Source organism: Pan paniscus, chromosome 10, assembly GCF_029289425.2.
Source record: "Pan paniscus chromosome 10, NHGRI_mPanPan1-v2.0_pri, whole genome shotgun sequence".
In the NCBI taxonomy this organism is placed as follows: Eukaryota; Metazoa; Chordata; class Mammalia; order Primates; family Hominidae; genus Pan; species Pan paniscus.
In genome coordinates this window covers 74,339,775-74,364,543 of record NC_073259.2, presented here as the reverse complement: position 1 = coordinate 74,364,543, position 24,769 = coordinate 74,339,775, and the positions used below count along the sequence as shown (strand labels likewise).

Genomic DNA, 24,769 nt, shown 5'->3' with positions numbered 1-24,769 from the left:
CGCATCTAGACTCAAAGGGCTCTAAAGAGCAATTCTCTTTTGGAGGGGGTTAGGGGTAGAAAGCCATGGAAGAAATTCTCAGGTTCCTGCCAATCAGGAATTTTTAACTGCATCTTACCTGGTTTTTATTTGGATTCTCCATGAAGACACACTGCTTCATTATGTAGGAGACAACAGCATTCCCTCCTAATGCAGCAACATGAGCTCTCACCATTGCAAACACTTCAGCAATAAAAGCATGGAGAAAACCACTGACTCCTCCTTCCTAAATAATAGTGCACAGGAAAATCATACTATATATACATGTGTATGGATATAGGAATGCATACAAAATGTCAAAGAACATATATTAAAACATCCTAAATTATCTTAATATACTAAATAACTTAAACTTCCCTCACAATGGGGATTTACTGCATGAATGAACAAACATTGACTGAACACATGTCCAGGCAAGGATTTACTACCTTTACTTTACAGATGATAAAACTGAAGCCCGGAGAATTTGTAATTTGCCCATGACTAGCTATGATCAAATTAGCTAGTAAGTAAATGGCAAGGCAAGAATTCAAATTGTGCCTCCACCTTCAACATCTCCATCAAATCATGCTCATCATCATTTAAACAAATTGATGATAAGCCTAAACGATAAAACTTACCTGTTATGTATATCTCTCATTCTGAACCTGAACCATGTTCCAATCAAACTTGCCTTTTTTTCAGTTTCTCAAATGCACAAGCACTCTTCCTACCTCAGGCTCACTGGCACATGTTGCTCCTGAAGACTTTTCATTCATGTTTTTTTTTTTTCAGAGAACAACTCATTCACTCCTTGGTCCCAACTTACATATAATGTCTTCCGAGATACCTTCTCTGACTGTGAACTCTAAGTTGAAGTCCATTATATACTCTGATAGCCTCTGTTCAATTTCTTTATATTACTTACTCTCCCTAGTAATTAGATACTAATTATATGATTATTTGTTAATGTCCACCGTGCTCCAGTTCTACTAGACTGTAAATTCCATTAGGTCAGGGACTGTATCTGTTTTGCATACAACTATATGCTAACATCTAGTTCAACAGGTGCATATAATAAGAATTCCATACATAATTTTAAGGAAATAAAATCCAGTAGTTCAGGGTACTTTTTCCATATTGAAAAACAAGCAAAACAGAAATCAAAGGCTAGTCAATAGCTTAAAATGCTTTTCAACCTAGGTTTCCACAAATTCTATTGGACTTATTTACAGTCTGGGAGGAAATTTCCAACTTTAAACTGGAAGTGAAGGGGAAAAATGACTGCAGTATTAGAAAACCATTTTATTGGGTCACATCTTTCTGAAAAGCCTGAGGATCCTACATATAGTTGTATAAAGATATCTCTTTTTGTAGTTAGGGAATTAAGGGAGTTGCTTCAGCCTGCCTCCAACTCAATCATAGTTCAGTATATTTTTTGAGTTTTATCAATTTCCTGTTTATTAAATCAAAAAATTCTGATGACACAGTAGCTACAGAGGATTAATTTTAAAAATATTAACTGTAAGAAAACGACTCAGGCAATTAACACATTTGGGATATTGTGCTACACAATTATTATTATAAGTTTCTATTGAAGGAAAACCTACTAAGAAGCAACATTTTGAGGTATGGGAGCTTAAGTAGTCAAGAAGGCTTAGGAAATACAATTTTATGGATTCAAAATAGTGTAATATCCATGTGCTACCAAGAGCAAGTAGAAGAGGTTAATTCATAATATATGCCAGCTTTTCGCACCAAATCTTTGTCAAATTTAAATGGATGTAGAAGCATCATCTATTTTAATTCTCTAACAAAAGGTTTTTGAGAATATCTTCATAGTTTATTTTTCATCTTAACGTAATTAAGAGTGATATAAAAACTAATTTATCTTTTTTGGGGGGAAGGACAGAGTCTCACTCTGTCACCCAGGCTGGAGTGCAATGGCGCAATCTCGGCTCACTGCAACCTCCACCTCTCAGGTTCAAGCAATTCTCGTGCCTCAGCCTCCTGAGTAGCTAGGATTACAGGCGTGTGCCACCATGCCCGGCTAATTTTTGTATTTTTAGTAGAGAAGGGGTTTCATCATGTTGGCCAGGCTGGTCTCAAACTGCTGGCCTCAAGCAATCTACCCGCCTCAGCCTCCCAAAGTGGTGAGAATACAGGCGTGAGCCACTGTGCCTGGCCTAATTTACCTTAAAGAAAACACCCATCTAATTAATTAAATAATCTGTCAGAAGCTATTCATTTATTTGCACAAAAACATATTGTGTTTATTCCATGCCAGCTACTGTGCTAGGCGCAGGATGGTGAGTATGATATTAAAGACAGTGTGCAGGCTGTTATTCCTAAGAAAGTATAGAAATACTGCTGGTGAAGAAGGGCACAGCTAAGTCATCTTTATAATGAATATACTTTTTAAAAATACAAACTGCAGCTGAAGTAAAATTTGAAAAGGTTATTGGATGTCACACCTCAGTAATTAAAAAATTTCCCTATTCACCATATTAATTTGCTTGGTAGCCCCTGTTCCTTAACATATGACACAACATAACTTTTTTAAGTTTAAATTCCTGTGTTATAAAAGATATAACAGGCTGACTCTGATTCTGAACTTTTCCCACATCAAGTAAAATATTACAACTTGTTATTTAAAAACCAAATTAAAGTTTAATGATACTCAGTGTGAGGTAAGACTGAAGAAATGTCATCCTCATACACTAACTGAGAGAGTAAAAAATGAGCAGCTTCATTCCTTTCTCAGGAGGAAGAAACAGCAGAGCTAAATTACATAAAGTATCTCCTTAGACATGTATCTATAATACAGTCCTCTACTATTTCTAAATGTGATCTGTCAAAAATTGCTAAATTACTGAGGAAACGAAGCTGTTCTTTCAGGGCTATTTTAAACCTCTATTTGAACACAGACATTTGTTTTATTTACTATATGATAAGGTTCTAAGATTTCTAACAATAAATAGGTTTAAAACTAACACAATTCTTGTGATAATCCTCACTGCTAAATGAAATAAACTCTAGACTCAATCCAGATAGATTATTAAAATATAAATAAATATTTGTAAATTTTTGGCAAAAAATAACAATTTGAAACTTGTTTGGTTTTGTTACTAAATCTTCAGAGAAAAATTTTTAAAAAATGAAATAACTTCTATAAAATTACCTCCCGAAGAGAAGTAGTCTCTCGAATAAAAAACATGTTAATTATCCCAAGATACTTAGTTATTTTTGCTCCAGGAATAAAAGAAAGAGGTGTCATCTTAACAACCCCAACTGTGGAATTTGCACAAGGTGGAGCAGAACGATTCCGGAAATTTCCATCACCCACTGGACTTGCTTTTTCAACTGTCACGGCTAAAATTGGAGAAAAAGGAGAAAACATTCAGAACAGACGCTGGTAACACAATTATTCCCTGAGGTTTCCAAATAAGTGGTGACAACATTCAGCTGTCTGTGAGGCTAAGCCATGTCATGAAAGAAAAGAAATTATCATGCACTGCATGCAATTAAAAAAGAGAGACAGAAAAACATGAGAGGAAATGCTGGAATGGAATTCTTTTGGAAGAAAAATGGCATTCCTGCAAAAGAAAATGTTGATGCAGTATAGCTACACACACAATGATTGGTTATAAAGTGAAGAAAAAGAAAAAGCGGCAGAGCATTAAAATTATCTGCTGTAGGAACAAATTATTACAAGGAGAGTGTGAAAGTTGTTCTATTTCCCAGTGCAATTTTTCCATCTTTTTCAGACGACTTCATCGTCAACTTGTAGATAAACCTTATGTTATCTAGTTGTAAGATACTGTTTTTTTCCAAACCTTTTTGAAAACCAACTCATAATTTTAAAAGCTTAACATAATGACCTCTGCTAGCTAAAAGTTGGTTGTTTATGAAGTAAAAAAATAATAGCTACCACTTATTAAATAACTGCCATAAGCCAGACACATATATATATCTAATCCTTACAACCACCCAAAAACACAGGCTATCACATCATCCCCATTTCATGCATGAGGAAATGGAAGGTTAGAGAAGTTAAGTAACTTGCCCAAGGTCTCATAGCTATTAAAATGGCACTTCTAGGATTCAGAACCAGATCTGGCTGGTTTCACATCCTATATTATTTCCTGTGAAATGTAGTTTTTTCCCCCTTTTAATGTACGGTAAGCTCTTTCACTCAAATATATTTACCTCAAAATTTACCAAAACACATGGGGTAAAGATAACATATAAGTAATGATTCTGATTCTAGCAGTAAGGTAATAACTACTTTCTCACCATAAATTCTTTATTAGTTTAGCCCTCTGCATATCACACTTAATAAACTGACAGATGCCACATACTAAATAGTACCTTGGGTCCTGGAAGAATGTCTTTTCAATAAGAGAGTTGGCAATTTACTTCCAATTAGAATGATATAATATCTATTTATATACTTTTAAGAATACCTGCACAAAAAGGAAAATTTTAAAAACACAATTCTATAAGTAAAACTAATAAATCTAAAGGCCTTTCAAAAGCTTTTCCTAAATGACCATTACAGTCTGCAGCTTTCACACTCTAATACATGATGGAGTGGCAATGTTATTACTGGGTAGTAAGGTCTAGCTTTCACCACTGGGAAATCAGGGATATGTTTCTCAGATTATCATAATGTGGTAGAAACATCCGCCTACTTGTCTTAATTGATCCACGCCTTATGGTCTGAGCTTTCAGTTTAATGAGCTCTATCCAGCTGCTGCATCTGTCTGCAAAGGAACTGTAATCAACTGACGTTGCTGAAAACACAGACAGAAAACAAAAGAAAAAAACAAAGAAAAAAATATGGATGATGTCTCTTACTTGTCTTAACACTCCTTTCGATGATGTAATTTAACTGTAACTCAGAAAAAGAATGGTCCTTTTCAAGTCAGATAAGAGAGATAGTAAAGAGTCAAGCTTTAGACACTGATTTGTCCAAAACCAAGTTCTCAGTTAGCAGGCTGAGCATTTTTGGTGATGTCATAGTTGTGTGGTCTCCTAGGGAGAGCCTGAGTGGGGTCTAACATAAATATCAATGAAAGGACCACATACTGTGCTTTAACTAACTTTATTTCCTATTCTTCTTAATTTACAATATTTCAGTTGTTTCTATTTTATTTTATAATCAAAGCTTTGTGAATAATTCATTTCCCTAGTTTTACCCTAAAATTTTAAAAAAAGAGAATCAAATGTTGAAGAATATATTTTTAAAAGTTAGTAGTTGACTTATCTGTTATTAAAATATCTTCTTTCTACAATCAGTAAGAGGAAAACCAAAGGGCCATTTTTGTTAATGTTTTGTTTCCATGTCTGATTTTGGGCAACAAAGCCTCTGATAATATGGGGTCAGGGCAGGTGTGAGCCTCACAAGTTCCCCCTTTTAAAAAGAATAACTTTTACTACTGCTAAGCTGGAAAAAAAATTTTAAGGAGCTAAAATTTTATGCTCAGAAACTGGGAAACCATTAACATACTAAAAAATTTAAATATTAGTTTAACTGATGCTTTTAAAAGAACATATTCTACCTATAAAAAAAAAAAAGCCAGATTTTGGTGTCTATTCCAAATTGTCCAGTGCATTTTCTTCAATGTCTATAATTTTATGCACCACCAAACTAGAATTTTACACCTTTGGTGACTATTTGCTTAATTAGACAAACTCACCTCTCTGTGCAGCTGGTATACCTGAGTTAGAACTTGCACTCTCCAGGTGTTCTAATAAGACAATATGAACAACATTAGCTCAGATGCTAAGTACAAGCCAGTACCTCTTCTTTGTTATTTGTTAATACCTCTATAAGCCAGAAGAATAGGAGGAAATCTTTATGGCTTCATTGCAAAAGCAAACCAAATAAAAGCATCTAGGTTTAAAATGCAGTTTCTATTGATAAATGAAAACTAGCTCAGTTCATAAATACCGTGCCAAAGGAGACTACTTGCTTACTGTAACACAAAAAGAGTTTCAGAAAATTTATAGTCACGAGAAAATATAAACATAGTAACAAATGTGAGTATGATGAAAGCAGGATGTGAGACTAAGCAGAGAAAAGGGTCAATGTGTTGGGAAGAATATCTGAAATGAAACATGGAAGGAAAATGTTTGCTGTGGGGAAGAGTCTATAAGATTAAAAATTACAGACAAGATAATGATTATGCTTCACAGATCAGCATAAGCTGCTCCCTAGTCTTAACTCTCACCACCAACTTCTTCATTCGAAGACTTCGATATCAACAGCTCCCTCTGGTGGTATCAAGACTTTGTGAAACTAAAAAATGAGTGATCACAGAGGTAACTAGGAATCCCAAGTCAGTATCACTCCCTTTCCAGTAACCTGACAGTAGCATCCAGAATTTTCCCTGATATTTTTTATTACAAGTATTTAAGGTATTGTACAAATTTAAATAGCACTATAAAAAAACTTCATAATCTATTTTTAATGCTCATGTTCTACCCACATTAGAATATTTAAATTTTTGTTTGAAAGAATTTTACAACTAAAAGAATAGTCCTGCCAATTTAGAAATAACTCATGAAAAGCACTGAGAATAATTCGGTTGGCTTAGTATAGTATAGTTTAAGTATAGATAGATAAATATGTTTTTTCATTTCTACTTAGTGTGTTGATTTTTTGGTAACATTCTTAAATTAATAAAAAAACTTTTCAAAACATTATTTGTACAGAATGTTTCCACCATAGAATGTTGCTGCTAATTGAAAATACAATGCAAGTATCTCACCACACCCCACCAACAAAATTTTTTTTTTTTTGAGACGGAGTTTTTGTCTTGTTGCCCAGGCTGGAGTGTAGTGGCACGGTATCAGCTCACTGCAACCTCCACCTCCCAGGTTCAAGTGATTCTCCTGCCTCAGCCTCCCAAGTAGCTGGGATTACAGGCACCCACCACCACGCCCGGCTAATTTTTTTGTATTTTTTGTAGAGATGGGTTTCACCATATTGGCCAGGCTGGTCTTGAACTCCTGACCTCAGGTAATCCGCCTGCCTTGGCCTCCCAAAGTGGTGGGATTGCAGGTATGAGCCACCAAACCTGGCCCACAGTTTTCATAAAGCAACTGACCACTAGCTAATACTGCAACATATACAGAGCTGATGAATAAAAGGGATCACCAGGTGGAGTCCACAAATGGCCTATGAGGATACCACACTGTGGACATGCCCTGACCATCATGCTCACTGACTGGAGATCTAGATAGGAAAAGTCCTCCTGATTCAGGATCTTGAGGGACTTTGGAAGTCTAGGAGGAGATGGGACCTAAAGAAAGACCAGCACAGACCTGACATTCAGAGGCTTACCACATCTGTAGGGACACTCAGCACAGAAACAGACTCAATGGAGAGACTGGGACACCAACTGTCCTACCCCTAACTTACATATCCCAAGAGAGTCCTGAGGCTCTCATATGTCTTGTGCAGTATAGATTTGGTTGGTGTAGAATTACAGAACATATAGCTGGCATTAGGAATTCTGTGCATTTTTTTAAACTGCAGGGGAAAGAGGAACGGCTTAAAAATTTCTGAAAAATCACTAAAACGAAAATCTTTTCTATACCTTGATATTATCTGAGTAATATGGAATTCCCTAGTAGGAACTGCATATATTTTAATGGCAAATGTACATAGAAAGAGCTTACATGAGTATGTATTAAATATCTGTTCCCATCTCTAACATCAAGTGGAAAAAACAAGGTACACAATGATATGTAAAATACTTGTGTTTTTTAAAAAGGATGAATAGAGTATCTTTGAAAGACAGACAGTAAACTGCTAAAAGTAGTTGCCTCTTGGGGAAGGAAATGGAGAAGAGAGCTTTATTCTGGACTACATGATTTTTGTAGTATTCGAATTTTTCACGATATACATGTATTACTTTTACCCAGTAAAATTTATATAAAGGATGAAGAGGGAAAAAAGGGAGGGAAAATGTTTATTCCCTGCCCTCAAATACGAATGCATCTGAAAAAAATCTGAAAAACCGAAGTTTTTAAGGGAGAAGATTTTTGATTTCACTTAGGGAGAGCAGGTTCATCTTTTAACATGCTTGCTATCTTAATTTTTCTCCTAGAAAAAAAAAGCCCAAGAGGCCCAAGGCCAGCTGGTCCCAGCAGCAGATAGACATCAGCACCTTGGACTGGTTTGAATACCTCAAATGTCTGATGACCTCAGACTCCCAGGCCCTCTGCTCCTCCTGATCAGAGTTTGGCTTCCCAGGTGATAAGCTTTTCAAAAGAGAAGGTACTGCAGATACATGCAGTCTGGCTCACTGACCAACTGGGAGTTCCGGTTTAAAAGAAATAAAACAACACGCAGTCTCTAGGCTAATACTAAATTAAAAACAACATAGTTCATTATTCAAGGGTAGAAATCTCCTTAAAAGTCTTTCAGGCTTTGTTGAGTTGTGCTCACTTGTGTGCCATTTGTAGATCTATATGGAAGAGTCTGAAACAAATGCTTTTCATGTCAAGATCCCCCTTCTAGCTGCAAACAGTCTCAATTAAGCCACACAACAGTCTGCTTCTATTATAATTTGGTTTCCCACTTAATGCAAGAAGAAGATTATTTTGCATTTTTTAAAAAGTCACCATTAAGTGATAACCCTGCAAGCCCCAAATAAATGACCCCAGAAACTTAGCAAAGCAATACAGGGCTATGGTTTTATTATTCCCCTAGTGCACTCTAGCAATATTTAACAAGCCCTGTGTGTAGTGGTGTGGGAGGGAAACTAACCCAGGTTAAAATCAGCTCAGTGGAAATGAGCATATTAATGACAAAAAGGATTCTTCCTCCCTCAAACAGACATTCTCCAGTGCGTCTAAAGTCTGAGACTTTTCCATTCTTCTAAATAACTTGTCGTAACCAATGGCAAACGTATTTGTTAGTTGCAGCGATTATTTGAATGTAGGTCCCCTCCAAAACTCACTGAAATTTAACTGCCATTGTAACAGTACTAAGAAGTAGGACATTCTGGCCAGGGGCAGTGGTTCACACCTGTAATCTCAGCACTTTGGGAAACCTAAGTGGGCGGGTCAGTTGAGCTCAGGAGCTCGAGATCAGCCTGGGCAACATGTTGAAACCCCATCACTACAAAAAAAAGATAAACATTAACCAGGCAAGGGGGTGTTAGTGGTCCCAGCTACTCAGGAGGCTGAGGCGGGAGGATCGCTTGAACCCAGGAGCTAAAGGCTGCAGTGAGCCAAGATCGCAGCACTGCACTCCAGCCTGGGGGACAGAGTAAGACCCTGTCTCAAAGAGAGAGAGAGAAAAAAAGGCCAGGTGCGGTGGCTCACACCTGTAATCTCAGCACTTTGGGAGGCCAAGGCAGGCGGATCACTTGAGGTCAGGAGTTCGAGACCAGCCTGGCCAATATGGTGAAACCCCGTCTCTACTAAAAATACAAAAAAAAATTAGCCAGGCATGGTGGCAGGCGCCTGCAACCCCAGCTACTTGGGAGGCTGAGGCTGGAGAATCACTTGAAACTGGGAGGCGAAGGTTGCAGTGACCCAAGATCGTGCCTCTGCACTCTAGCCTTGGCAACAGAGGGAGACTCCTGTCTCAAAAAAAAAAAAAAAAAAAAAAAAAAGTAGGACATTTAAGGCCTGATTAGGCCAGGTCTCCACCCTCATGGGTGGGATTGGTGCCATTATAAAAAGGGAGATTTGATCTCCTCTTGCTCTCCTTTTGCCCTTCTGCCCTGTGATAACACAGCAAGAAGGCCCCTGCCAGATGCTGGTTCCTTGATATGGGACTTCCAACCTCCAGAACTGAGTCAATAAATGCCTGTTCTTTATAAATTACACGGTCTCAAGTGTTTTGTCACAGTAGTACCAAACAAACTAAGATAAATACAGGAATAAATTTCTACACTGATCAGTATCTCTTTTGACTATCTATTCACTTTATATCATTAGAATTTGCAGATCATCTTTGCTCTAAATAATTTAAAAATATTTGAGAAAATCTTATCTGAATGTCTTTTAAGAATTACTAAAACTAAAAAACTTCCTACAAATTTGGAAATGATTCTCTGGCAGATTAAAATATATGCAGTTAGGAGTCATTATAATTTATGTTTTATTTTCCTATTTAAACATTCTCAGTTTTATTATGATCAAAACTGGGTTTTATGTTTCTTTAGGAATTTCCATCAATTGATAATGCATTGATTAGTTATGCTTTATAAGTATAAAATCTAACTTCATGACTGGGGTAGACAAATGATATATCTAAACATTCAGTATAAACCTGATCTATAACGATACTCAAATATTGATGAATTGATAAGGAAACTGCCATATTACAGTTGTAAATTACTAAGGCACACAGAAAGACAGAACTAGCTTCAATTTGGACAGTTTATAAGGGAAAAATTCAACTGTGATACCTAGGTAGTACATATATTAGATAACAAAGACAATTAACTTCCCTATTTGGGTCATTTAAGTTTCTAATTAAAGGTGTACGACATTCTAAACCACTTGTCTTTCTTCTTCAATCCCCTTCTTACATTTTCCTGCTTCCATTTCCAAGCATGCAATCTCCCTCTCACTCCTATCTTTTATAGCTTCTCTTCCAAATAATCCGTTTTCTGTCAGTAACTCAATGCAATTTTCCTTTGCTTTTTACTCCCTCTTCCTCTAACTGTGGATTTCACTGTCCTCAAGCTGCCTTGAAGAAGCTACAGAGATAAAGATTCTTTATTCCTACTTCTCCATCAATTCTCTTGCCTTCCGTCCTTCCTTCCTTCCCATTTCTGGGATGAGTTTTTCACACATTTTCCTCTAGTTAGTTTCTGGTTTTTGCATTCTCTTCCCCTGAGCGTCTCTTTCCTTTTAAAACTTGCCATTGATTATTTGGCCTCCAATAACATCAAGAATTTTAACTGTTTTTTATTGTTGCTGCCACTTGGTCATAGTGACAAAATATATTTTTAAAAAAATAGTAATAACAGACATGCAATGGACTATTAATATATAAAATGCTTTTAATTAGTATAAGGAATTATATATAGTCATAAGAATTCAAACCGTTAGTTGGCAGGAAAAGTAAAAGATAACTTCTGTATTTTTTACAAATGTACACTTCTAATTGCTATTTTAAAATAATGTTAGCAAGACATTAAATTCAAACAGTTAAACTATTTTAAAATCAAATCTGTGAGTGAGACTGTCTCTAAAAAGAAAAAAAATCTAATTTGGTTTAACAAAGAAAAAGTAACTCTTCTAGCCTACAATAAAAAACTTCTGACGTAGACACCTAATTTTGAAGTACAATGTATTGTGGGTATAAGCCAACTTGGTTTTATATTTAACCTATGCTTGCCACAGCAGTCAGCAGCTAATGTAATGAATAGAGTATTCCTGCCAGCCTATAGCTTATGCCACTGAACACGAGGAAATACTCTAGTAAAAGCAAAAGGAAAGCAGGAAACAAGGTGGGTATTAAAAAAAAAGAGTCTTCTATACAGTTTCACTCAACGGTATTTAAAACTAAAATTGACTTAATTAAACCTTTTTAATTTTTAAATGATCAGTGTTTTAATGAAAACTATTATCCTACCTTAGGTAATATTTTTTAAGAACTTGAAATATATTTAAAGTAGTATATGATTTATACACACTTGTCTAATATAAGTTCTTAAGCCCTACAATACAGCAACTAATAGCTCAAGACGTAAGCCTTTAGATATTTCTCTGAAGTAATATGCTAACCTTTTATAAAAATTACATGTATAAAATTCTTGAGATAAACTGAAATCTATGAGAAAAATCTCGCTGATTTTTTTTACTCTTCTCCCAGACCTCAACCCAGATTCCCCCCCATTTTGCTCATTCTTTTTTTCTATATATATACACACATTATTTTTAAAGTCTCTTGAAAATCATTTCAGAGAAAAACTCAGGTTTGGATATCAATGATGAGAAAAACACATGAAAATTGTATTAAAAATTTGCTATAGCTATCATTTTTCTCATAACACACTCTTGTATAAACATAAATAATTTATGTTGATACCATATCATCTATCCTTTAATAAATTATTTAGGCTCAGCACCAGTTAATATATCAAATCAGAAAAATCAAGACAACCAGCAAGGTAACACCAAATCAACCATAAATTTGAGACATACATCAAACTACTCTGTTACCTTTAAAAACAAAACCAAATATAATAAACGATGGAAAGAAAAAATTGAATATGGATGGACAATTCAGGCCCAGGCTTACTCTACACTGTGAATTAAGATACATGTTATTGAAGCAACATTTCTTTACATGACATTCACCCATTTTCAATAACACAAAAAGACAATGAAAGGTTTATCTACAAGTAAAAAGATGGAAATATTAATAAACATACTATGCTTAGCTCTTGAAACTAATCCCCTAGTCAATATAAAAGGAAATAAAAAATTTTAACAATCATCCTATTTGTGATTAAAAACATGAAATATAAACTGGAATTCAAAGTTACTGAAAGTAAAAAAAAAAAAGCTATCACCTTATTTAACTTAACAAAATGATTAAAAAACTATACTTTTATTTATCAGTATTAGTAACTGACTTTTAAGCCTCTTATGGTTGCATATTTTAAAAAACAGAGAAATCTTTTGAGCATTTATCCCTAACACTCTTACCTTCCTCTCTTCCTATTTCTGCTAAATTGCTATTTTTGAATTTTTCCAGACATTGCCTTCTGTCATGTTACAACACGCAATTACTCCATTTTTAAGACTCTATTATATTTTTCAGACCTTTTCAAAACCTATCTTACCCTCAAATTTTCCAAAACATTTTGAGATAGCTTTAAAAATTGTATTTAGCCCATGTCCTCCTGAAAAGACTTGAGGAAGCACAAGACAATAAATAAGCACACAACATAAACCACAATTTACAAAACTACAGAAATATTGGCAGAAAGGTACAGATACACTTTTAAGTGTTTACTGATTATTTTAAATGCAGTATTCAAGGAAAAGCACATAGGTTTCACAGTTAAGCACTTAGTATAAAAAGTTTTACATATATTCATATTAGATGTGATGGTCTGATGATGATGACAATAAAGGGTGGCATAATCAATCAATGGTTTTCAAACTCTTTGAGAACCTTTCTTCAAGTGAAATCACATACAGAAGATGGATATATAAAAACATGGAATCAAAGCTGCTGTTTCAGAAAAGTAGGGGATCCAGAGACCTACCCTCAATCCCATCCTTCTCTGCTCCCTTTCACTTTGCCTCCTGGAAGGCCAAGAGGTACTTCTGACAAACCTCTACGGTTCAGAGGAGCAGAATTTAAAATTAAAATTATTGGTTTAATTGATTAAAAGTTATTTGAAATCATTTTTTATTTTGTTTTTTTTTTGAGACAGCGTCACTCTGTCACCCAGGCTGGAGTGCAGTGGCACGATCACAGCTTACTGTAGCCTCAACCTCCCTGGGCTCAGGTGATTCTACCACCCGGCTTCCTGAGTAGCTGGGACCACAGGCACACCACCATGCATGACTAATTTTTTGTATTTTTTGTAGAGAAGAGACTCCTAGGCTCAAGCAATCTGCCTGCTTCAGCCTCCCAAAGTGCTGCGATTACAGATATGAGTCACCGCACCCAGCTGAACACACTTAAATTAAATACAGACGCTCAGTGTGACCTTGGGGACTAATTTAGCTTTTGATTTACTTTTCGAAATGGGAATATGTTAATAATTGAAGAACCATAAACTATAGAAACCCAAGGAATTTTAAAGGTTAGAGAGAATCTTTTCACATTTTACACATGACGAACTGAGGCTCAAAGAGGTTAAGCAATTGGTCCAAGTTCTCATGCCTAATCCATAGCAGAACTGAGAAAACAGGTCAGTTGCTTTTCCAACCTACCTCACGGTCCCTCTCAATTCTCCCTAAAATGAGTTGCAAATATTTTAGGTACTGTTCAAATAGGACTTACTCTACTCAAATTCTTATTTTCTTGTTTTTTAGCCCACAAAATATCATTTGGATACCATATACTAACGATCACGTAAGCACCAGTTATAATTCCTTTGAAAACATTTTGAAAGCTATTGCAGAAGTGGAAAGTTGTCCTTATAGACAAGGCAAACTTAGAGAGCTGAAATCTAATCTTCTGCAGAATTCAGTAGGTATTAACAACATAGTAAAACAGAGCTAACAGGGACCCCAAGTCCACAAATACCTTTTCCTACAGAATAACAATCAATCAAACCTTTGTCGATTAGGTTTTAGGGCTTTTTTTTTTTTTGGCCCCTATTGCAGGATAAGGATAAATGAAATTATACCTAGAAGTGATTTGGAACTAACCCTGAATAAATACAAATTTCTGTATAAAGTAGATGTTAAAGAAAAAAAAACTTGCTGTATAGTGAATTCAAGAAAGACTTTTCTTCTTTTTGAGAGAGGGTCTCCCCCTATCGCCTGGGCTGGAGTGCAGTGGCACAATCACAGCTCACTGTAGCCTTAACCTCCTGGGATCAAGCAATCCTCCCACCTCAGCCTCCCATGGAGCTAGGATCACAGGTGCACACCACCACATGCAGCTAATTATTTATTTTTTGTAGAGTTGGGGTCTCACTGTGTTGCCCAGGCTGGTCTTAAGCTCCTGGATTCAAGCGATCTTCTCGCCTCAGCCTCTCAAAGTGCTGGGATTACAGGTATGAGCCAACAGGCCCGGCCCAAAGAAGACTCTTGACAGTTCTGCTTTCTGCCTGGAAGCTGTATTTAATTCATAAATCTGAACTCACATTACCTTTGAATTTGATTTTTCCTCTCTATTCTTTCAAGGACATTGAGATATGCTACAATTCTCTATGGAGTTCTAAATCAGAATTTTAGGTGATGACAAAAAGGAAAAAGGACCACAGTTACCACGTTACAAAGTTCAGAATCTGGAAGCAGCTTATTTTTCGTCTTCGAAATATGAGACAAGATCTATTTATCTATATAAACAGACTTTGTACTGATTTAATAAAGATTCTATTGACATATATGTAAAGTGAACATAAAACTATTCTGTATTATACATAATTTGGTAACAAATAACAAGTAGGAATCATAAAATAATATCCATTGTATTATAAGACACAAAAGTTGAATAGCTCATTTCAAATAACTATCATTTCTCAAAATAAATTTAGTGAAAAACACATACTACATTTATCTAATACATAATGCTACAAAATAAGGCATAGTAATTTTAAATTTTTTTGTAATAAAAATCATACTAAAATCAGATGAGAAATGGAAAACAATACCTCCCACTTTTCTCCAAAGATTATGCAGATCAAAATAGATTTATTGCTATTAAATTAAGGAGCTATCAATTTGCACTGGAAAAAAAACATGGCAGTGTCTTATATAAGTACATAACAATGTTCTTCAATTATTGCCACAGCAAAGACAGGAAGCTCATCCCTTTCTCACTTGTACTACTCCCACTCAAAACCTCTTCATGTATCTTCTGGAAAAAAAAAAAGCATTCTGTTGTGCATGAAAATCCAAAACTTTTTGTGAAGGTTTAATTGTTGCTGGAAAAAACTTACCAAATATAATATAAAATATCAAGTATTCTATGTGTGAATAGTTACAGTGGCAAATCCAAACCTTTGAAAATAAAGCTTTAATACATTAAGGTATGAGAATGGAATATCATAGGAAAAATTACCTTAGTAACTTAGAATGAAATTACTTCAGAAATTAAAATAAAAGGAACATTAATTTCTCCCCTTTATGAATATGAAGAAACATATAATGAGGGAATGAAGGATAAATTTTCACCTCAAGGTTAGTAAGATTGCCTATAACGAAGAAGCAGTGAAAGGAACTAGAAACCAGGATTTGTGTCTGCTTTTTCCCTCACTTAACCAACCTTTAGCTGGTGGAAAAGGATGAGAAGGAAGTGAATCTGAACACAGTTCCAGTGGAAATTGTAAAAGTTCTTCATTATCTGTTGAGGCTAGAAAGGCAAGAAAATATCAGTTATTTAGTAATGATCTATTATTAATTTTTTAAAATTAAGAATCTGTGACAACATACATATACATATTCTCAGCTCCATCTCCCCACCCCAATTTATTCTGGTCATTTTCTCCTTGATTTCTCCCATGGAAACCATTCATCTGCATGATGCTGAGACTGGTGCTATCTTCCCTGGTATGACTCTTGTGAAGCTTTAAGAGATTAATATCTGTAACTCACTTAGCACAGTGCTTTGCAAATAATAAATGCTAGACAATAATTAATATCCTACACTTTGTCCATTACTAGCTTTTGTGATACTTAAACCGGTTACATGTCTTCTTTGATAAATATCTGAACAGATAATCATTTAATACATCTACCTGACGTTAACTCACTGCTCAAATCTTATCAATGCTATACATGTAGAATGTAATCAACTTTTAAAAGTTTAGGACTAATCAGGAATATTTCATTTAGCCAGTAAATCATTCAAACTATACAAGAAAGTATAGTATCCCCCATTATGTGTTTTTCAGAACACACAGTTTCCAATAATTTGGATTTCTTCAGAATATATATTAAGACTACTTCCTAAAGTTTACTGGATTAAGGCCACCTTTGTGAATCTGTTGAACACTATGGAACTTGTCCTGAAAATAATACACAGGCACACAATTGTGCTTACTACATCAGTAGGTCCTCAGATGCCTTGAAGACCTTGCCAGAGATCTTAGTATAGAAACCCTTATATTACTGCAGAATTAATAGGCTATAATTTAAGTCTAAAAAACCAGCAGCATTCTCTATGTAAACATCAGTCAAATACCACCCAGTCGTGTGTGAAAAATATCAAGTCAGCCATACGCTTATCCACACAGTTATCTTCATAAAGATGAACAGAAAAAGCAGCAAATATTCTTCAAGAAATAAGTAATTTATTGAATCCACCTGTCCTGTATATTTTATCACTGAACCATAACACAGACAAACACAAACTGAGCTTCCTATTCAGTAAAGATTTACCTCTTTGCAATGACTTTTCAACAGGGGTTTTGGTGGTTTGTAAAGCCTGATTTTTGTCAAAAGTTATTGCGACTGCCGTGACTGTAACCTAGAATTATAAAAACAATAATGGTTAGCAAAATAATCACTGCCAAAACTAAGTTTCTTACATATTTTTTTCAGTACCACGGAACAACCTATACCAAATACCTTTTCTGGTTAAAATCCTCAACCAGAATTATGTATAAATTCAAATCATACACAAACTACAACTATACCAAACAGTTATACCTAAATCTAGATATTCCAGAAAGAGCTCAAGAACCTTCTCTAAAAAATGGGAACTGGTGAAATCCCACATGATGGGTACAGATCCTACTGTATACATGCTGAAGCATACGTGTGCTTACCCCCTCAGATAACTAAAGTTCAGAAAAAGAAACACACATGGCCTAATGCATACTAACATATATTTTTTAATATTGTGAGGTAAACTAGTATATGTTTATTTAATTACGGCAAAATTATGATAATGAAACAGATAATGAAAATAATAAAACAGATCAGATAAAGACTAATAATGGACTAAATCTTAATTACCTGAATTAATTCATCTTCAGGCAGAGATACTGTAAAATTTACATGGCAGAGGCAGCAGGGGATCATAGATCGTAGTTTAAAGTACAGGCTCTACACAATAGAAAATATTAGTAATGTCACTTTTTTATTTAAAAATTTTTAAAAGCTGATTTTTTAAATGTACATTATATTATAGCAAATGGAGAGTTAAAAATAAAACAAAACTGGTCCACTTTTGTTTTGTGTATTTTTACACTAACGATATACTTTTTAATATTTAAGTAGACAGTAAGATTTAATCGTCAATAAGTCACAAAAAATAATATAGTAAGTTTTTTTAAATGTACACATATACACTAGATTTTTATGGAAGTTAAAGCTATTAACTAAAACTATTTCTTTTATAATTTGATATAGTAAGGGGGAGAGGACAACTTTAGTATCTCACCCGCTGATAGAGGTAAGGTAAGTAGGTAAGAATGATTCAGCCCACAACTGTGTAAGGTATTACAGATAATACAGCAATATAGACACTTAAAATTTCATTATTATAGACGCATGAAATAAAATTTAGTCAGAAGGTTCCTACCTTGAGCAAATTTTCACAGAGATCATTAAAGTTCTTATTGAGAGCTTGATTAGTCAGGTTGAGGCTGCTTAATCTGATTACTCTTACTGAAGTGAACATCTAAATGTGGGGTGACATAACATGTCATTTTATTATTTTTAACTAAATATTTTAACAGTTGATAAATTGCCAAATAATGAACAATACTAACTAATGTAGTAGAATAAGGATGGTATTTTAATTGCAATAAGGAGGTTAAAAAAAAAAGACAAATATTTAGATGGAACTTACTAAAATAACTTATGTGTTTTGTGCTTAAAATTAAGAAAAAAAGGTTTACCTGTATTTCAGATGTCCAATTATTTATACCGGGCATAATTTCTGTATTACAACTATAAAAGCCTGTCAAAATAAATTGTAATCAAAATATATGATAATATTTCATTGATTTTTGTGTTAAATGACATTTTTCAATTATTATATGAAGTTCTAACTATAACACCCTTCATTTTTTTTCTTCTAAAACTATACCTGCAGGAGACTTTAAACCATCCTAATAAATTATCATAGGTTTTTTTTCCATGTATAAATATAAAAGGACTAAAAATCACTTCCACCTAAGTTCTAACGTAAGTATTTTTAAGGTATGTTTTCTACCTTGGAGTAGCAAAGTACATGACAAGCTGTGACACTGTGATAAGTCCTTCTTTTAAAGTAAAATTAGTACTGTAACAATTATGAGCTAAAACATTTATATGTAAAACTAGTTTCATCTCAAAGGTAATTTTTTTGTTCACCTGAAGGAGGAGGAACATCAGTAAGTAGAGAATGGACATCTTCCATGGCATCTGTGTCATCAATCTTAAAATAGAGATTAAAACTATTTTATAAGTAGTAAATGCATAATTATTTCACGTTTTAAAAGAACTATTAATAGAGTCAAGAAAAGGCAGAGTCATTTTTCCCTAAGTAAAAATATGTAACAAGAAAAAAATTCTAATATCAGTAAATTTCTCCACAGTAATAACCACAAATACTTCCAAGTGAAATATTTTACATACAAAGTACACTAAGTTAAAAAAGAAAACTAGCTCTTTCTCAAGCCTTTATGAGAATATGTTTCTAAAGACTTACAAAGACATTATAAGCAATCATTATTCTAATTTGTTTAAATTAATAAAGTGTAATGAGATCCTTTCACTAAATGCAGAACTCCTTTACAATGGAATTAGGTACAGATAAATTTAAAGACATATCTAATAATAGGTCTAAACTCTATTTTTTTAATAAAATAAATAGGTCTAAATTCTATTCTTCTTACATCACCATATTCCACTGTGAATAATAAATAGGGAAACTATCCAGCTGGACAGGCGCTGACATTCATCTGCACCTCAGTTTCTAAGTCCTAACCTGCAGACTCGCTAAGCTTCTTCCCACATCACCCTCAGGACTTCAAGAACCACTTTCACTTCCACTTCACGTGGCTACCCACAGTCACAGCCATACCTCAACCCATTATTCCCCAAAACGTTCCACACCCAGGATCTCGAGCATTCTCCAACTACAGTCCTGTCTCTTTGTCCTCTCTTACTGGATATTCCACTTGCCCTCTGTCCTCTGCCCATGTTTGAAGCACTTTGTTCTCATGTGCCTCTCTACTTAGCCAGGATCCCAAGATCAGACTTATCAATAATGCCCTAGATCAAACTTCAGGTAATGTTTGGCATCACCTGGAAAGTTTGTTAAACAGATTCCTGGGCTCCACCTTGAAATTCTCATCTGCTAGGTCTGAGGTAGGGGCCCAAGAATTTGCATTTCTTACAAGCTCCCAGGTAGAGCTGACGCCACAAGTAGTCACATCACACTTTGAGTAGCATTGCTGTAAATAGTACCCTGGAACTTTTAACCTCCTTGACCTGAGATATTTTCCATGACATATTTTCCATTCTCAGACTGTAGAGAAATGTGGGGAAAAAGTGGGGGGCAAATAACCACATAAGTTGAGTTTTCTACAAACTGACACTCTCACCTTGGTTAGGCCTGTGTGTCTCTCATAGATCCTTGTTACAGCCACTGGCACCGTTCCTGACTCTTTAAACCTCCAATCCCATCCCAACACAATTCTACCACCAGCTTCCTGCTACACCAAGATCAAAGCATCTGATTTTTCTCTCTCTCAACTTACATCTTAATCATTTATTTTCCTTTCCTTCAATATGAGAAAGAAAAATCTATCTCTTTGGGAGCTAACCATTCTACAGGGGAGTGCAGAGGAAGCAGATCTGTGAGGAAGGAGTCTCCATAAACTTTTCATGTGACATTTACTCTCTGGGAAAGTTACTAAAATGTTCTTAGTATCTTTTTATAAAGATGGATCAATTATACCTTTTGAATTCAGTAAGAAAATACTACACTCAGAATTCACAGTGATTATACTAAAAAATGTTATAACTACCGTAATATACAAAAAAGGTAATAATTGTAGTAAGTTAAAGAATGGCACTTTAATTTATTTAAATTCATTCAAGTTTACAAAAATAACTTCAAAGTTTTAATACTATTCTATCATTATTTCAACCCATACATTAACTTTTTCAGAACCATCTGCATTATTATATCAGTGACCTGGTATTGAACAAACATACGTTACCAAGTTCTGTTATTTTCAAGTTTGTTGTATTTTTATATAATAACTTTTTAAATATTTATAACAGTTGTAATGATATAAAAGTATCATATTAATTTAGCACCTGAAAAAATGTGTATCTTAGCTTCCAAAACCTTTAAGAAATTAGTCCAATGCCACATTACCTCCAAAACAAAAGCATCTTTTTTCCCATGTGAAAGGTCTAATTCTGTAACTTCATCCGAGCTTTCTGATTGAGATCTTAGAAGTCTTGAGCGTTGCCTAGGTTCTGGGATGGGTGATCCTATAATCTCTTCAGATATCTCCTAAAAGAAATATAATTGTTTTATATCATATGAGATTGTCTTTTCCAGTTTAAATTTTACATCTTTATATTAGCAGACACCTACCTGTGGAGAAAAAGCCTGTAAAATATACTCAGTGAAGTCCGTACTTAAGTATAACCTTTAAAACTAAACTTTTATAGCAGATATGGCAGCCTTAATGATACACGAATCAGAAAAATATATATAACTGTCACAGACATAACAAGATAAAACTGACATCTAGTGTACACACAGGACACTACAATGTGTATGGAATTGGCAGTCCTTACAGCTCTGAAATCCAGTACTGCTGTGTGTGCATATTTTCTATTCAGCATTATAAAAGTCCTAATAGGCCTTAAAAATTTAAAGACTTATGTTCCTAGAAAGAATTCTAATCTTTTATATATTTTCTTATCCACTGGTAATTTTTCAAAGCTCCACATAGCAAAATGTGAAATATGATCAATGTATGAGTATGAATACATATATACTTATACTATGCACATATTTGCTATTCAATTTATTAAGCTAAATAAACATTGGTACTTACAATAATGATCTTTTTAAGGTCACTGTATGGTGCAATACTGTATGGCTTAGTGAGCTTTTTGCTGTTACATAGCCAAAGATCACTAGGGGTTCTAAGTGTCTGTCGGCCACAAGGAATGCTGGAAGAATATGAATATGTGAACGCAAAAGCAAAAGCCATAGCCTATTGCTGATGCAACAGAATTGTCTTTTTAAATAAACAAGGAAATTGTACATAAAATTTTTCAAAAATATATAGTTTTAAATGTTCATTGGTAGTACACACCTTAGATAAAAGACTACCACTGCACAATTTCATAATGTAATGATCTACGGAGCACTTTCACATCAATTTATCTTATTTGTACTCCAAATTAATCTGCCCTCTATAAAGTTAACATTATAATAACTACAAAATGGAAAAGAGCTGTAATTCAGAAGTAAATTAGTAGTCTGCCTAAATTTGAAAAACTAGCAAGTGTAGAGCCAGTCTAGGTCAGTCTTTTGACACACAGTGCAACCTTATTCCCACTAGATACCACACTACTTTTTATAATTTTACAATAGTTTTAAATTCTGTTATGCCTTTGTTCACAATGCCACAGACTTAACAAATATAACTGTCTGGTATTTAATATGTTCTAAATTCATACGGAAATTTCATCACTAGTACTGTTATTCTGAGAGATGTACATCTTATTTTGATACCTTTGATTATCTCCATAAAGCTTAAGTGGTACTACACCTTTGTATTAGAAACATTTTTTAATGTATTGACAAAAAATTTAAACAGCAGCATTTATTTCAGTGAGGGCTATCATCCTAAGAGAAGGAACACTCTGATCTACATATTCAGGGTGGACATAACACAACACTGTAATGTGTATAGTGGCCTGCTAATCAACCTTGTACACTGACTCTGTCAAAAAAATGCTGAGAGATTATGCTAAAAGACTATAATGTAATCAGTATCTACAATAAGGAAAGACATATTAGAAGATGCATAAACTGATGAGTACTGTTGTGAAAATACAGTCATCCTCAACACATGAAATTCATATATGTTAAAATTTTAAAAATCATAATAGATTTACTCCCTCCTTCCAAATGTAAACTGTATGACACATAGTAGCAGCTCAATAAGTACTGAATGGATGAAGTAACTTAATTCATAGTCTTATTTAAACACATCCCTGTCTCCAAAGGGCTTACATTATAGTAAAGGAAGACAGATATATAAAAACTAAGTACAATAATGTGTAACAGTTTCTATACAAGTACATACAGGTACAACAAGTACACAATGGAGGAAGAGTCCATTCTTCCTGTTAGAAGTCAGGATGGATTTACAGAGGTGAGAAACACTATTAAGTAAGTAAAAAAGTTCAGCTCATATCATTAGAAATAATAAATGAAGAATATATGAAACTCTAACACAAAGCTTTACAAATCATTTTTCCCAAGTGGCATACTATAAACAGATGTTCAAATATCAAAATATAACTACCAAATAAAAATAATGTACTATAAAAATAAGCAGTCAGTAGAGTGGTGCACAGAGAACTTTTACAAAGTCTATTTTTCAAATATGAATATGTTAACACATCAACATTTGCATTCATTTTAAAGAAGCCCTAAGTCAGTATTGTTCAATAGAAATATAAAGCAAGCCACATACATAATAAAGTGAAAAGAAACAGATAAAATCCATTTTAATAAAACATTTTATTTCATTCAGTATATCCAAAATATTAAATTTTTGACACAAAATCAATACAAAAATATTCATATTTTACACTACTTTTTCACACTAAATCTTTAAAATCCAGTGTATATTTTATACTTACTACACATTTCAATTCAGACTAGTCACAAGTGCTCAAAAGTCACATGTGGCCAGTGGCTACCACAGTGAATAATGAATAGTGCAGCTGTAGGTCATATCCTTAAAATTCCTCCCAAATTAACAACTATGCTAGAATAATATGATGAAAGCTATACATGTGACGCAACAATCCAGACACACTGTTCCAGAAGACCAGCCAAAATTAGATAAGACGTTTAAAATAATAAAAGCAATAATGTTATACTTTTTTTTAATTTTTTTTAATTATACTTTAAGTTTTAGGGTACATGTGCACAATGTGCAGGTTTGTTACATATGTATATATGTGAATGTTATACTTTCCTTTTGTGAAAGTCTTTCATTATCAGAGACTCATAAAAACAAATAGTTTCATTCTAATTCCAACCCATTTTTCTTTCAATTCAGACTCTTGCCATCAGTCATCCACAGAGGAGGCAGCATTGTGATACTTATTGCAAAGTTGGTAAAAAGACTGATTAAAGGAAATGACTGGGAGCAAATTTGTAAAAAAAGAAACTGTAACTGAAAAACTATATTCTTTCACATTTTTACCACCAATAAGAATCTCTTTTTACTAACAAAGAACATTTTAAACCATTTATTTCATCATTCAACAAATACTAAGAGACTACTACCAATAGGAACTTTTCTAGGCAATAGAAATAAAGCCCTCATGGAGCTTCATTCTACCAGTACTAACAGGCAAAAGACCAACAAAACACACACACTCACACACACACACACACACACACACACACACACTCACAAAGATAAGAGCTATAGAAAACAATAAAAGAGGGAAAAGTCATAGGAAGTGGCAAAAATGAAGTCACAATTTTTAAATAGGATCGTTAGAGTAGGCTTACCCGAAAAGGAGACAGTTGAGCAAAGACATAAAGGGAGGTGAAAGAATGAGTAATAAGGAGAGTTAAACAGTGAAAAAAAAATCTTTTGTCCTCAATAAGATAACCTAAAAATATACTAATAAACAATAACTGATACATTCACAATGTAGGTTTGTTTTACTTACTGGAGGATTGATTTCATATAACTCTTTGTTTTTAGCAATTGTGTCATTTATCTTCTTCTGCATATGAGAGATGTGTTGTTCATAAGAGCCATCATTAGGAGTCTTCCCAGCAATCTGAATACCACCAGGAGTTGGTAAAGCTGCTAAATACACACCTGTGGCAGACTTGTAAAAAATAATGGGGAAATAA

At 34.2% G+C, this 24,769-nt stretch overlaps 1 protein-coding gene and 1 long non-coding RNA gene across 23 annotated transcripts in view; one reads left to right on the top strand and one right to left on the bottom strand.

Moving 5' to 3' along the window:
- The window catches only part of LOC134728444 (uncharacterized), a 203,453-nt gene that overhangs the window by 38,419 nt on the left and 140,265 nt on the right, over window positions 1-24,769 (top strand). The gene's annotated exons all lie outside the window — the stretch shown is intronic.
- The window catches only part of C2CD5 (C2 calcium dependent domain containing 5), a 97,906-nt gene that overhangs the window by 5,187 nt on the left and 67,950 nt on the right, over window positions 1-24,769 (bottom strand). For 11 of the 21 annotated variants that reach the window (XM_034936171.3, XM_034936173.3, XM_063593160.1 and 8 more), the window contains 12 exons: window positions 24,580-24,744; window positions 21,011-21,151; window positions 18,994-19,057; window positions 18,537-18,598; window positions 18,218-18,316; window positions 17,650-17,739; window positions 17,071-17,158; window positions 15,956-16,042; window positions 5,721-5,771; window positions 4,713-4,814; window positions 3,200-3,390; window positions 119-265 (listed from right to left, as the gene is read on the bottom strand). In XM_034936171.3, coding sequence (XP_034792062.1) covers window positions 119-265; window positions 3,200-3,390; window positions 4,713-4,814; window positions 5,721-5,771; window positions 15,956-16,042; window positions 17,071-17,158; window positions 17,650-17,739; window positions 18,218-18,316; window positions 18,537-18,598; window positions 18,994-19,057; window positions 21,011-21,151; window positions 24,580-24,744 — 1,287 coding nt within the window. Of the gene's footprint in view, window positions 1-118; window positions 266-3,199; window positions 3,391-4,712; window positions 4,815-5,720; window positions 5,772-14,634; window positions 15,548-15,955; window positions 16,043-17,070; window positions 17,159-17,649; window positions 17,740-18,217; window positions 18,317-18,536; window positions 18,599-18,993; window positions 19,058-21,010; window positions 21,152-24,579; window positions 24,745-24,769 lie in introns of those variants that run through there. The other 10 variants (XM_063593164.1, XM_055095855.2, XM_055095856.2 and 7 more) reach the window with 2 other exon arrangements.